At 47.9% G+C, this 14726-nt stretch overlaps 1 protein-coding gene across 1 annotated transcript in view; it reads right to left on the bottom strand.

Moving 5' to 3' along the window:
• ABCA13 (ATP binding cassette subfamily A member 13) overlaps positions 1-14726 on the bottom strand; it is a 268906-nt gene that overhangs the window by 81427 nt on the left and 172753 nt on the right. Inside the window, 5 exon segments of the mRNA XM_024764386.1 lie at positions 3693-3849; positions 7906-8021; positions 8954-9048; positions 9051-9130; positions 13486-13540. Coding sequence (XP_024620154.1) covers positions 3693-3849; positions 7906-8021; positions 8954-9048; positions 9051-9130; positions 13486-13540 — 503 coding nt within the window.

Below are 14726 nucleotides of genomic sequence, written 5' to 3'. Positions count from 1 at the left end.
TTGTCTCCCTTGAGTCTGTCTTCCTCCCCCTTTAGTTCGTGACCAGGACCCACGTCATACCTGAGCTCCGATGGGGATGAGGGAAACCCTGTTCTGCCTCCTCCAGTTTCAATGTTCTCCTCAAGCTAAAGCCAGTGACTCATTTTGCTAGCTGCTATTTAAAGGCTAAAGACACTAATACAGATTAGTGTCAATAATAGATCTATAAAAATCACCAAAATAAATTGTTTCACTGGATGCATAACGAATGTTTACAGAGCTCACTGCTTCTGTACAAACGTGAGACACAACAACAGCAAATAAGACGAGCCGTCGCTGCAGAGCTGACCAATTCCCGGCGCGTCCGCGCACCAGGAAGGGAGCCCGTCCCGAGGGAACAGGCCTCCGTCCCAGACTCGCCAGACACCGCTCCAGAACTGGGAGGCTGGGCCTTTCCCAGGCTGTTTCCTCAGCCCCTGAGTCGATCCAGCCCCAGGAGTAGAGAGGTACGGCATCCACATGGACAGCAGGGGTCAGGAGAGACCTGTGTGGTCAGAGCCAAGAAAGAAAGCAGGAAAGAAAAGTATGGAAATCCGGGGCAAAGGAGGGTGCAGACTGAAATTCATTCCCACAGGCAGCTCAGGGGAGGCTGAGCAAGACAGAAGATGAGTTAAAGCAGACGCGTCCCCGACAGGCCTCACCGGGAGGAGCATGGAAGGACAAGAGCGGGGTGCCAGAAGAGCTGGTTTCGACTGGACCTCGACGCCTGCTGGGATGACACCCAAAAGGGGCCTCTCGATGCAAACGGCCTGCTGGAGGGGTTCCCTGAGACAGGTACTTCCTCACCAGGAGTAATGGTCCTCGACTAGGAGTCCAGTCTCTTGGAGACCTCTGCTCCAACACCCTGAAAGCAGCAAATCTAAACATGCCCCGGGGCTCAGAGGGCAGAATCGCCGGGACAATCCAGACCTGTTGTGGCCTGACAGTGTGGTCTGCGCGGGGGCCAATCCCACGCCGGAGCAGCTGACCCCGAAGAGAGGAATGTCTGACCCCTGTGCCCCTGACGCCAGCACAGGACACGCTCCACACACACAGCCACTCTTCCAACCATCGATTGGCAATTCACCCGCAAACAGGGATGCGCTGTGAACGCGCGGCTCAGCCTACCCTCCACTCACAAAGCGGGTACACAAACTGCTCATCTTGTGCCCGCTGCGGTCAGCCTGGCTCTGGGCTTATCAAGGCACAGGGGTTTCTGCGAAGCAGAGTCAGTGTCTCTTTCTGGAGGTAAAGACAGTGGAAACCAGCACATTTGCGCTGAGCTCCAGCTGGAAAAGCAACAGCAGTCTAGGCGTTAGTCCCAGAGCCTGTGGGAGGTCACTAACCTGAGCCTTGGAGACAAAGGCCAACAGCCAGGGCATGACAGTCATCAGCATGGTGCAGAGGCCGAGGAGGAAGTTCAGGGAGATGTAGGAGATGAAAGCCACGTCCGAACTGAAGAAGATTCTGGAGATGAGATACATCCACGGAAGAGACGCGCATCTGAAATGTCAAGTGAAAAGTCGTGTTCCTTGTCCTGTAACACTTACTTCTATACATTGATTTAAAGATGAGATTTTGCTGGCCTGGTTATTTTTCCTCCCTCAGTGAACAGGAGCAATTGTTACTTAATAAACCCGGCAGTTATTTTCTAAAGACAAAGCACATTTTCCATAATATATGGGCAGAGCCCTGGGCAGGGTCCAACCCGGGCTAGGACGTGCGACCTGGAGAAAGCCCCAGTGTCCCCTCCCGCACAGGGCAAGCCTGGCCTCCCTTTCTGCTCACAGCCTTCTCAGCAGAGCAGGGATACACCTGTTTTTCAGAGAAGATTAAATCACTAAAGCTACCAAGGGTGGGAAGCTCTATATAAAAAGAGGACGTACCATAGAACTGGAAAGCTTCCTTTCCGGGGTGCCCTGTGCATGGGCTCCATGCCATATGCCTCCAGGGTGTTCCATGATCCTACAGCCCTGAAGGCGGGTGCACAGCCCCATTTCACAGATAGGACACGGGATGGACGCGGCTAAGATACCTGACCGAGGACCCACGGCTGAGAAGCAGCAGCTGAAAGCGGGGGTGATTTGTGTGTGAGCCCGAAGCCGTGGCATGAGGGCTGGATCCGAGAAGCGGCCCCCAGAAGTCTCAGATGACCTCACACTCTAAGAAGATGCCCAAAATGGTCCTCTAAAGAAAACATCTCTTCCTTCTTCCTTCTCCAGAGCACAGAGCCAGGGCTCATTCGCGGCCGACTCACCTCAGGCTCCTCTGTGACCCCCACCCTGCCCCGCCCCAGGAAAGGAAGCCACAAGTACCGGCAGAAGAGTCACTTACTTTATTGTCTTTATTTTTATTCTTTATGCAGCATTCTTCCCATTTTCATGGAAAGGAACAGTCAACAAAAGTTTATCAATTGAAAATATATTAGGTCGTTATAAGAACCAGGATGATATATGTATACATTTATGAATACGGTCTGCTTTATTGACAGAATGTATGAAACAGCTGAAGTCACTGACTCGAAGTCACGACCTTACCCTGAAGACCCCGCGTGCTCCCATGTGCTCTCTGCACGCTCAGTGCTCAGTGCAGACCTGTCACCATTTTCTCAGGCTGATTTAGTGGTTTCGCTTGAAATACCTTGGCAGCTTCTAAATGCCTGAGGTTTCGTTAATACGTTAACTAGCTCTGAAAAGCATGAGACTTCAAAATGATGCTAGGCCCTCGAGATAGCTTTTGATTTGAGTACGGTTCCTTTTCCACATGAAATCTCTGGTATTCGTCCCTGGGTCAAAAGATACACCCTTGTATTTCAGAAAATAGGAGATATATATATATGTGTGTGTGTGTGTGTGTGTGTGTGTAATAGTATACATAAAACCATATAGCTGTCAATAGCAGTCTGCTTCATAATTCAGGCGTGAAGAAAATGGTTCTCGAGCATACAAGGTAGAGGTGAGTGCTTTAATGCAACTGCTCTTAAATATCAATGCTTGGTGCAAATAAACATATTGGTGGCTCCAGTCTTCCTGTTTTTTTCTTTTCAAGGAAAGAATTAAATTGGCTTAAAGTGCATAGTTTATTTTTTGGTAATCGGCCTGCTGGAGGGGTTCCCTGAGACAGGTACTTCCTCACCAGGAGTAATGGTCCTCGACTAGGAGTCCAGTCTCTTGGAGACCTCTGCTCCAACACCCTGAAAGCAGCAAATCTAAACATGCCCCGGGGCTCAGAGGGCAGAATCGCCGGGACAATCCAGACCTGTTGTGGCCTGACAGTGTGGTCTGCGCGGGGGCCAATCCCACGCCGGAGCAGCTGACCCCGAAGAGAGGAATGTCTGACCCCTGTGCCCCTGACGCCAGCACAGGACACGCTCCACACACACAGCCACTCTTCCAACCATCGATTGGCAATTCACCCGCAAACAGGGATGCGCTGTGAACGCGCGGCTCAGCCTACCCTCCACTCACAAAGCGGGTACACAAACTGCTCATCTTGTGCCCGCTGCGGTCAGCCTGGCTCTGGGCTTATCAAGGCACAGGGGTTTCTGCGAAGCAGAGTCAGTGTCTCTTTCTGGAGGTAAAGACAGTGGAAACCAGCACATTTGCGCTGAGCTCCAGCTGGAAAAGCAACAGCAGTCTAGGCGTTAGTCCCAGAGCCTGTGGGAGGTCACTAACCTGAGCCTTGGAGACAAAGGCCAACAGCCAGGGCATGACAGTCATCAGCATGGTGCAGAGGCCGAGGAGGAAGTTCAGGGAGATGTAGGAGATGAAAGCCACGTCCGAACTGAAGAAGATTCTGGAGATGAGATACATCCACGGAAGAGACGCGCATCTGAAATGTCAAGTGAAAAGTCGTGTTCCTTGTCCTGTAACACTTACTTCTATACATTGATTTAAAGATGAGATTTTGCTGGCCTGGTTATTTTTCCTCCCTCAGTGAACAGGAGCAATTGTTACTTAATAAACCCGGCAGTTATTTTCTAAAGACAAAGCACATTTTCCATAATATATGGGCAGAGCCCTGGGCAGGGTCCAACCCGGGCTAGGACGTGCGACCTGGAGAAAGCCCCAGTGTCCCCTCCCGCACAGGGCAAGCCTGGCCTCCCTTTCTGCTCACAGCCTTCTCAGCAGAGCAGGGATACACCTGTTTTTCAGAGAAGATTAAATCACTAAAGCTACCAAGGGTGGGAAGCTCTATATAAAAAGAGGACGTACCATAGAACTGGAAAGCTTCCTTTCCGGGGTGCCCTGTGCATGGGCTCCATGCCATATGCCTCCAGGGTGTTCCATGATCCTACAGCCCTGAAGGCGGGTGCACAGCCCCATTTCACAGATAGGACACGGGATGGACGCGGCTAAGATACCTGACCGAGGACCCACGGCTGAGAAGCAGCAGCTGAAAGCGGGGGTGATTTGTGTGTGAGCCCGAAGCCGTGGCATGAGGGCTGGATCCGAGAAGCGGCCCCCAGAAGTCTCAGATGACCTCACACTCTAAGAAGATGCCCAAAATGGTCCTCTAAAGAAAACATCTCTTCCTTCTTCCTTCTCCAGAGCACAGAGCCAGGGCTCATTCGCGGCCGACTCACCTCAGGCTCCTCTGTGACCCCCACCCTGCCCCGCCCCAGGAAAGGAAGCCACAAGTACCGGCAGAAGAGTCACTTACTTTATTGTCTTTATTTTTATTCTTTATGCAGCATTCTTCCCATTTTCATGGAAAGGAACAGTCAACAAAAGTTTATCAATTGAAAATATATTAGGTCGTTATAAGAACCAGGATGATATATGTATACATTTATGAATACGGTCTGCTTTATTGACAGAATGTATGAAACAGCTGAAGTCACTGACTCGAAGTCACGACCTTACCCTGAAGACCCCGCGTGCTCCCATGTGCTCTCTGCACGCTCAGTGCTCAGTGCAGACCTGTCACCATTTTCTCAGGCTGATTTAGTGGTTTCGCTTGAAATACCTTGGCAGCTTCTAAATGCCTGAGGTTTCGTTAATACGTTAACTAGCTCTGAAAAGCATGAGACTTCAAAATGATGCTAGGCCCTCGAGATAGCTTTTGATTTGAGTACGGTTCCTTTTCCACATGAAATCTCTGGTATTCGTCCCTGGGTCAAAAGATACACCCTTGTATTTCAGAAAATAGGAGATATATATATATGTGTGTGTGTGTGTGTGTGTGTGTGTAATAGTATACATAAAACCATATAGCTGTCAATAGCAGTCTGCTTCATAATTCAGGCGTGAAGAAAATGGTTCTCGAGCATACAAGGTAGAGGTGAGTGCTTTAATGCAACTGCTCTTAAATATCAATGCTTGGTGCAAATAAACATATTGGTGGCTCCAGTCTTCCTGTTTTTTTCTTTTCAAGGAAAGAATTAAATTGGCTTAAAGTGCATAGTTTATTTTTTGGTAAAACATACGGTAGCTTCAAGCTACCGTATTTTAATGATTAAACCTGGAGGGTGGCAGCCCGCTCATAACTACTCTACCGTTTATGGGGTTTTCCTCCCTCTGAAACCGGTCCCACCTCCACATTGCAGGATTTTCCAGACGTGGACCAGGATTCTGTGACCTCATCTTCATAATCCTTTAGTACTAAATGTGCACCAACTATGCAGTTAAGGCTTCCTTTTTATATATAAGCCAGATTCTCTTTTCTGTCTGAGATTTTCAGGTGTTATTTTTTCCTCTTTTGATGTGAATTCTCCTCCCTTTCCAGCTTGAATATCAAATTTTCCTCCACAGAGAGAAAGAAAATAAAGAAAAGATAAAGGAAAATTGTAACTGGGCACTTTGTCCTATTATGTCTTGTGAGAGTCTATTCATTTACACATTCCCCAATGTTTCCAGATTCCAGACAAAAAGCCCCATTTAATGCCTGACCATGTTCTCAGTCTCAGCTTATTCTGGGATGCAGCCTTTCTGTGATGGTTCTGGGCTCCTCGTGGGGACAGGATTGCGAGCCGGCACTCTCATCCACTGGGGCCCCAAGGGCCCCTCCTCTTGCTGGGGGGTCACCGTGTCAGGTTGTGTGCAGGCCTGGCCTCCAGTGGAGGAAGGACCACCCTTTAAACCTGAACTAGCCCCTGGGGGGGTCACCCTGAGAGTCCGGTCAGCTCCCCCGTTGCTCTCGTCCACTGGAACCGGCCTGGGGCACCTTTCCAGGTCCTCTGGGCCCCTCTCACCTAAGTCCCCTCCATCTGAGATGGCCACCATGTTGGGCCATGAATGTAACTCGAGAGACCTGTGAGTCCCCTGAACTTGTTTGAAAAGTGCTGTAATCATGAATGTGGACAGAATTCTAGCTTAATTCAGATTCTTAAAGGAAGCAAAGCAAACAAGCAAAACAAGGTTAAGGAAAATTCCTAAAACTACATTTTTTTAAAGAGCTTCTCACCATGTGACTTTGTCTGAGTTTCACCTTAATTTTTGAAATCTACTCTCTAAAGTTCAAAAATAATTTACAGCAAAACATATTTTACTCACACGATAAGGAAACATGACCACAGTGTGCATTCAACTGGATCAATAAACTGAAATCAAATCATTTCTTTAGGGGCTTCCCTGGTGGCGCAGTGGTTGAGAGTCTGCCTGCCGATGCAGGGGACACGGGTTCGTGCCCAGGTCCGGGAAGATCCCACATGCCGCGGAGCGACTGCGCCCGTGAGCCATGGCCGCTGAGCCTGCGCATCTGGAGCCTGTGCTCCGCAACGGGAGAGGCCACAACAGTGACAGGCCCTCGTACCGCAAAGGAAAAAAAAAAAAAAATCATTTCTTTAGAACCAGGAGCCCACGTATGTAGATCGTTATATCCAGCTGAGTATAGAAAACATGTCTCTACTATAGGCATGCTTTAGAGCTTAAGACATAATAGCCTCTAAATATTAAAATAATTCTTATAGTAACAATAACAGCTAAATGTACCTTAATGGGAACCCTTGACGGCCACTGTAGAGGAGGTTTTTCTGAATGACCTAATATCCTCTTCACAGCAACAGAATTGTATTCTACACGGAAGAAAGCGAGGCTTAGAGAGAGAAATGAACACTTCCAAGGTCACAGAGTTAGTGGCAATGTCCGTATTCCTAAAAAGGTTTCTCTGTCTCTCTCTTTGCACCCCATCTATCCATCCACCCATCCATGTATCTATTTATCCAATAATGATATAATTTGTCCCTAATTAGATGCTTTGAATAAGTCTGGATCACTGATACAACTGTCATCTATGTAAAAATCATTTTACTTGTAATCTTTGGCTTAGAAAAAAGCAGAATGCTCTGTTTAAAATATATATATTAGCCTTAAATTAAAATAAATCAGCACGTTATTTTCCCTACTATTAGCAAGTATCTCTCACATACTTAGCCTAGATTTATAGCCAAATATGCATGACCTGTAAGAGAGGATGACATTATGCATTCCTGATACCCGGCAGGTATAATCTGGGGACTGCTAACAAGGATCCTTATTAGTGTGTTCAAACGAGAAATTTGTAAAATGACTTTTCTGGTTTTGCTACTTTTCCTGCGAGAAAAGAAAAAGTGATAGAAGTTAGACAAAACATTTCCAAACTACTAATGTCAGGAGAGAGAAAACTACAGCAGACATAGAGCTTCACGGGCTCCCCGAGGACAGTTTTGGAGCTGAGTGAGTAACGGACACTGAGCTGGAACCAAAGCCGCTGCCATCACCCACCCCCCGAGCAGGGACCCCAGGCGTCCTGCTCAGGCTGGTCGGCTCCACGCCACCGGAAGAAGCAGCATAATTGCTTGGAAAGAGAGAAAACCATGAAGCCGACAGCAGGTTCAAAGCCGCCCCAGGGGGTTCTGTCCTTCAGAAAACACACCATAATTCTGCAGCTGTGCTTCTCATCACATACCCAAAAAGTGTCAGCAGGAGGGCCGTGGCTGCCAGGTTCTCCCGGAAAGTGAAAGCCGTTAACTGGAAGGTGAGGATCACAGCGACACACAGGCAGACAGAAACCAAGTAAAAGAGCTGAGAAAATCAAGGGAAGAGGGCCTGTTACGTCAGGGGCTTGTATACCACCATCTCCGGACCCTCCGGCTCTCAGGTCAGCTCCAGCTTAGGTCTGTGTCCTGTGTGGCCCGGCACACGGTCTGCAGCAGCAGACTCGGGCCTGGAGAGTCCCCTTCCAGATCCATGTTAAATGAGGTCATTAAGATGGGCTTGGATCCCACAGGGCTGCTGTCCTCGTGAAAAGAGGAGGTGAGAACACAGGGTGAGGACACAGAGAGGGCGGCCGTCCACGTGCCTAGGACAGAGGCCTCAGGGGGCACCAGCCCTGCCACACCTGGATGCAGGCCTTCCAGTCTCCAGAAGGCGATTAGATAAATGTCTGTGCTCTGTGCCTCTCCGCAAGCCGGGGGGCCACTAACATGGCCGCCCACACCCACCTCCCACGGGGAAGGGGCAGGAATCCAGCCCCCTCCCAGGACACACAACTTCTTCCCACACTCAGAACCAAGGGCAGACCCCCCGCCCGGCAGCCAGCACCTCTCCACCGCGGGCTGACAAACCCCGGGCTCCCCTGGGGGCTTGCTCGCCAGCCCCCCTTCTCTGGTTGCAGGAACCCTCCCCAGCTTTGCTCTGAAGTCACCCTCGATCCCATGATCCTCTTTCATTCTCTTGATAAACCTAGTCACAAGCCAATTGCATCTTGTGTATTTATTTATTTTTACTTGGTTATTTGTTTTCTGCTTCCACTCATAAGGACACAAGTTCCTCAAGACGGAGACCCTCTCTGCTTTGTTCATGGCTTTGTCCCCAAGACCTCAGACACACGTCCAGGAAACCGCCCTGCTTCTATGGATCACGTGGGGCGGCCACACACCCACACACACGCAGATATGTGCACACACACGTCCCCCGGGTGCAGGGACACAGAGGGACATGGCCCCAAGTCCTACCATGTCACACAGGAAGATCGTGAGCCAGTAGGTCCTGTAGCCCAGGCCGCTCATGTGCTGGAGCCTTGTGGCCCCAGTCACCCTGTCCCGCACACGGAGCTGCTGATGGACGCGAACAGGATGGAGAATCCAAGCACGATGCACAGGGTGATACCGCACTGGCGGAAGCTCTCCAGGCTGCAGGCAGAACAGAATGGCCATCAGAGGCTGGCGGGGACCCGTCAGTGATGAGGGTCACAGCGGCCGGAACCATTAATTAGATGCAAACTATTATATACAGGATGGATAAACAACAGGGTCCTACTGTAGAGCACAGGGAACTACATTCAATATCCTGTGATAAACCACAGTGGAAAAGAAGATGAAAAAGAATATGTATAACTGAGTCACTTTGCTGTACAGCAGAAATTAACACAACGTTGTAAATCAACTATACTTCAATAAAGTCTAAAAAAGAATCTTTCATTCACTTTGAAAAAATGTTGAACAAGATAGATCAGGCATCCTTTCTCCACTGACTTATAAGAAGGTTTCACGATGTCAAGAAAATTAGCTGCTGTCAGATGTGTAGCAAATATTTTTGTTTCTCCCTTCACTTCTTAAAGTTTATTTTTCAACACAGAATTAACTTCCATTTATAGATTTATACTTATATAAATTATATAACACATTCTTTACTTTCACTTTGTAGGCTTTGCATAGAAAACTTTCAGTTAGCCAAAATTACAAAAATATTCAGACCTTTTCTTCCATTCTCTTAATGCTTTACCTTTAACTGTTTGTTCCATGTTGATTTTTTTAACATCTTTATTGGAGTATAATTGCTTTACAATAGTGTGTTAGTTTCTGCTTTATAGCAAAGTGAATCAGCTACACATATACATATATCCTCATATCCCCTCCCTCTTGCATCTCCCTCCCACCCTCCCTATCCCACCCCTCTAGGTGGTCACAAACCACCAACCTGATCTCCCTGTGCTATGTGGCTGCTTCCCACTAGCTATCGATTTTACATTTGGTAGTAAGTATATGTCAATGTTACTCTCTCACTTGGTTCCAGCTTACCCTTCCCCCCCGCCATGTCCTCAAGTCCATTTTCTACATCTCCGTCTTTATTCCTGTCCTGCCCTTAGGTTCTTCAGAACCATTTTTTTTGTTGTTCTTGCTTTTAGATTCCATATATATGTGTTAGCATGCGGTATCTGTTTTTCTCTTTCTGACTTACTTCACTCTGTATGACAGACTCTAGGTCCATCCACCTCACTACAAATAACTCATTTTCGTTTCTTTTTAGGGCTGAATAATATTCCATTGTATATATGTGCCACATCTTCTTTATCCATTCATCTGTCGATGGACACTTAGGTTGCTTCCATGTCCTGGCTATTGTAAGTAGAGCTGCAATGACCATTGTGGTACATGACTCTTCTTGAATTATGGTTTTCTCAGGGTATATGCCCAGTAGTGGGATTGCTGGGTCATATGGTAGTTCTATTTTTAGTTTTTTGAGGAACCTCCATACTGTTCTCCATAGTGGCTGTATAAATTTACATTCCCGCCAATAGTGCAAGAGGGTTTCCCTTTCTCCAACCCTCTCCAGCATTTATTGTTTGTAGATTTTTTGATGACGGCCATTCTGAGTGGTGTGAGGTGATACCTCATTGTAGTTTTGATTTGCATTTTTCTAATGATTAGTGACGTTGAGCATCCTTTCATGTGTTTGTTGGCAATCTGTATATCTTCTCTGGAAAAATGTCTATTTAGATCTTCTGCCCAGTTTTGGATTGGTTTGCTTGTTTTTTTGATTTTGAGTTGCATGAGCTGCTTGTAAATTTTGGAGATTAATCCTTCGTCAGTTGCTTCATTTGCAAATATTTTCTTCCATTCTAAGAGTTGTCTTTTTGTCTTGTTTACGGTTTCCTTTGCTGTGCAAAAGCCTGTAAGTTTCATTAGGTCCCATTTGTTTATTTTTGTTTTTATTTCCATTTTTCTAGGAGGTGGGTCAATAAGGATGTTGCTGTGATGTATGTCATAGAGTGTTTTTCCTATGTTTTCCTATAAGAGTTTTATAGTGTCTGGCCTTACATTTAGGTCTTTAATCCATTTTGAGCTTATTTTTGTGTGTGGTGTTAGGGAGTGTTCTAATTTCATTCTTTTACGTGTAGCTGTCCAGTTTTTCCAGCACCACTTACTGAAGAGGCTGCCTTTTCTCCATTGTAGATTCTTGCCTCCTTTATCAAAAGTAAGGTGACCATATGTGTGTGGGTTTATCTCTGGGCTTTCTGTCCTGTTCCATTGATCTATATTTCTGTTTTTTTGCCAGTACCATATTGTCTTGATTACTGTAGCTTTGTAGTATAGTCTGAAGTCTGGGAGCCTGATTCCTCCAGTTCCACTTTTCTTTCTCAATATTGCTTTGGCTGTTTGGGGTCTTTTGTGTTTCCATACAAATTGTGAAATTTTTGGTTCTAGCTCTGTGAAAAATGCCATTGGTAGTTTGATAGGGATTGCATTGAATCTGTAGATTGCTTTGGGTAGTATAGTCATTTTCACAATGTTGATTCTTCCAATCCAAGAACATGGTATATCTCTCCCATGTGGATTTTATTTTAGGTAAAAATTTTATTTGAGGGCTGCCCTGGTGGCACAGTGGTTGACAGCCCGCCTGCAGATGCAGGGGACACGGGTTCCTGCCCCAGTCCGGGAATATCCCACATGCCGCGGAGCGGCTGGGGCCGTGAGCCATGGGCACTGAGCCTGTGCGTCCGGAGCCTGTGCTCTGCAGTGGGAGAGGCCACAACAGCGAGAGGCCTGTGTACCACAAAAGAAAAAAAAGTTTATTTGAGGTAAAAATGCAGATTTACTCATTTATTTTTCAAATGCCTAGTGAGCTCTGTCAACATTGTAATAATAAATGTATTTCCTCAAAAAAAAAAAAAAAAGTACTTAGGACCAGCCAGCGTATTGGCTAAGGGTGTGGATTCTCTCATTAAATCCCCTCAATGACCTTTCGAGGCCTGGGTTACACTCCCAGGGGCCTAGAGGACACACAGAGGAGAGTGAAGGTGAGAGGCAGGTCCCCGTCTGCCCACCTGGAGCCCAGTCTTGACACTGAACCCACCTCCTAGGCAAAATGAAAGGCTCCTGCCTAGTGGCCTCCACACTGAGCATGGCCTCTGCCCTCTTAGGGCCACCTTGCTGGACAATAGCTCTTGCAGGCAGGGGTGGTGTTTTGCTCCACACATGGCAGCCCCACCTCTGAATCTAGTCTTTCAAAACACCAGAATATTCTCTAGTAGATGGAGGTGCTTGGCGATGACATGCACTGCACTTTCTGTGTCACTTTTAACTGGAGCACCACCAACACCTCTGGTCCATCACTGCCTCCCTTTTGGGGACGGTCAGGGCACAGCTGCCTCTGGTAATGCACAGATGCAATGGCTCAGCTCAAACCCTTCATCACGTCTTACTTCATAACCAAAGTTGATGCGCCCATACTTAGAATCCCGACAGGTGTCAGCTAAAGGAAGGACCCCGAGAGTCTGTATATGAATATGAGGACCACCTGCTGCATTCGGGATGAGAGGGGAGATCACCCATCTACCAGATCTGTGTTCTCCCACTCTTTCAGGTAGGTCGCAGAAAGTACATAAAAAATACTTCTACTTATCAATTTTTAGCTAAAAGTTTGTCCACCTTATGGCAAGGAAGGGAGATGGGGAAAAGGAGGAGACACTTAGGTCTGCACATAAAGGACCCTAGCCTCATCAGCACCGTGTCCGTCTGGACAGTGAGGACAGACTTACAGGAGAAACTGTCAGGAGGCATCACTATGTTTACCTCTGTAAATGCCACGTTTAAAACTTTAACTTGAAAAAGATGTTGGGTCCCATGAGCTTTGGCAAATCAGCCCCTTAGAACTATTGCTACTTAGAAATAAGCTGCATGACATGCTTATCCATTTTTGTTTTGTTTTGTTTTTGTTTTTGTTTTTATGTTTTGGCTGCATTGGGTCTTCGTTGCTGTGCACGGGCTTTCTCTAGCTGTGGCGAGCGGGGGCTACTCTTTGTTGCGGTGCGTGGGCTTCTCACTGCGGTGGTTTCTCTTGTTGCAGAGCCCAGGCTCTAGGTGGGTGGGCTTCAGTAGTTGTGGCACATGGGCTCAGTAGTTGTGACTCACAGGATCTAGAGCACAGGCTCAGTAGTTGTGGTGCATGGGATTAGTTGCTCCGCAGCATGTGGGATCTTCCCAGACCAAGGCTCGAACCCATGTCCCCTGCACTGGCAGGCAGACTCCTAACCGCTGCGCCACCAGGGAAGCCCTGCTCATCCATTTTAGACTCAGTCAATGCACTTTCTCCTTTAACCATCCCTGTCCTCACACTTTGCACAGAAATGCCCAAGCCTTGTTCCACTAGGTGCACCTGCCAACCTCACTCAGTGCAGAAGCAGAAAAGGGATGAGAATCACCCCTAACAACCCAGAGATGTTGATCCACATTCGGCCCCCCCACCAAGTGTTCCTTTAACTCACAACTTGTCCTCGTTCAGCAAGGCTCCTCCATATGGGTGGCTGTAGAGCGTGATTCCTATGAAAGACAAGTTGAAAGTGAGCCTGCAAGTCTCTGCCTGTTGTCCGGGGACAGCCCCCCTCCCAGACACCCGGGGCACTGTGCCCAGTGTCATCCGCCCGCCTGGCCCGGTCCCTCCACCCCCCCAAATGGAAGGTCCCATCCAGCAGTTCAGCCACTCTGTGCTGGGACCTCTGTAGTCGCCACTCCTGGAAATCACCCGCATGTACTGAACACACCTGCACTACGTCACAGGCACTGTGGTAACATGTCACCACACTGTACCATCCAGTCCCTGTGGCTTAAGTGATGTATCATCCATAATGTACTCTGCGGAAACAGACTCAGGAAGGCCAAACAACAAACACCAATGGGATTATTTGATGGAAACCAGGGCAATACTCAAAAATTCACCTCTAGAACAAGCCAGGTGTAGACAGAAAACTGAAGCACTTCATGGGTCTGGTTTTGTTTTAGGAGTTTTGTTTTGCTTTTTGGGGCTTCTGCATTAGCGTAATGATAGCAGGCAATATGGAGAAATTGCCATCAACTTACCAATTAAAACGGTTTCATCGTGAAGGCCGCTCATGACACCCACACATGCTCTCAGCGCCCACAAACTCCAGCCATGCTGTATTGAGAAGAACTCCAGGGCTTCAGGCATTTCGTCTTATTGTCAACGATAAGACCAATCACGTTTCCTGCTCTGATTGGCCATTTCAGGCGCATGGAAGCCATCCCAGCATCCCTGCCCCACCTCACGTGCTTCCCCTATGCTTCTCCTCCTCCTGTGGCTCGAATTTGCCCTGTCGCATTCTGCACTCTCTTATGAGGGCACATCAAATCTTTACAGAAACACACGGGGTAGAAGTGAAGATAAATAAATGAAAGGCCTGGCACCGGAACGGACTTCAGAACTCGGGGTCCCACCAGTTCTGCCACCGGGCATCCTGACCCCCCTCCACCCATCCCCCTTCCCGCTCCAGCCACACCAGCCCTTTTCTCCTCCATCCTGGGCTCAGCCAAGCACCACAGCAAGTTCTTTCACAGCAAAAAGAACAGTGGGAGCTACGGTGCAGCAAAAAGCCCCCTGCACAGTTTCCAGAACGATTTCTGGACTCTGAACTCATACCGTCTGAGTGCTCTGCTGCAGGCTCCCAGGGTGTGTGCTGAATGCCCACAGTGGGTTTCCACCTCCGACACT

The sequence above is a fragment of the Neophocaena asiaeorientalis genome, unplaced genomic scaffold (genome assembly GCF_003031525.2).
Source record: "Neophocaena asiaeorientalis asiaeorientalis breed wild unplaced genomic scaffold, Neophocaena_asiaeorientalis_V1.1 scaffold191, whole genome shotgun sequence".
Classification (NCBI taxonomy): domain Eukaryota; kingdom Metazoa; phylum Chordata; class Mammalia; order Artiodactyla; family Phocoenidae; genus Neophocaena; species Neophocaena asiaeorientalis.
Note: the sequence above shows the minus strand (reverse complement) of the source record. Positions and strands in the feature narration are given on the sequence as shown.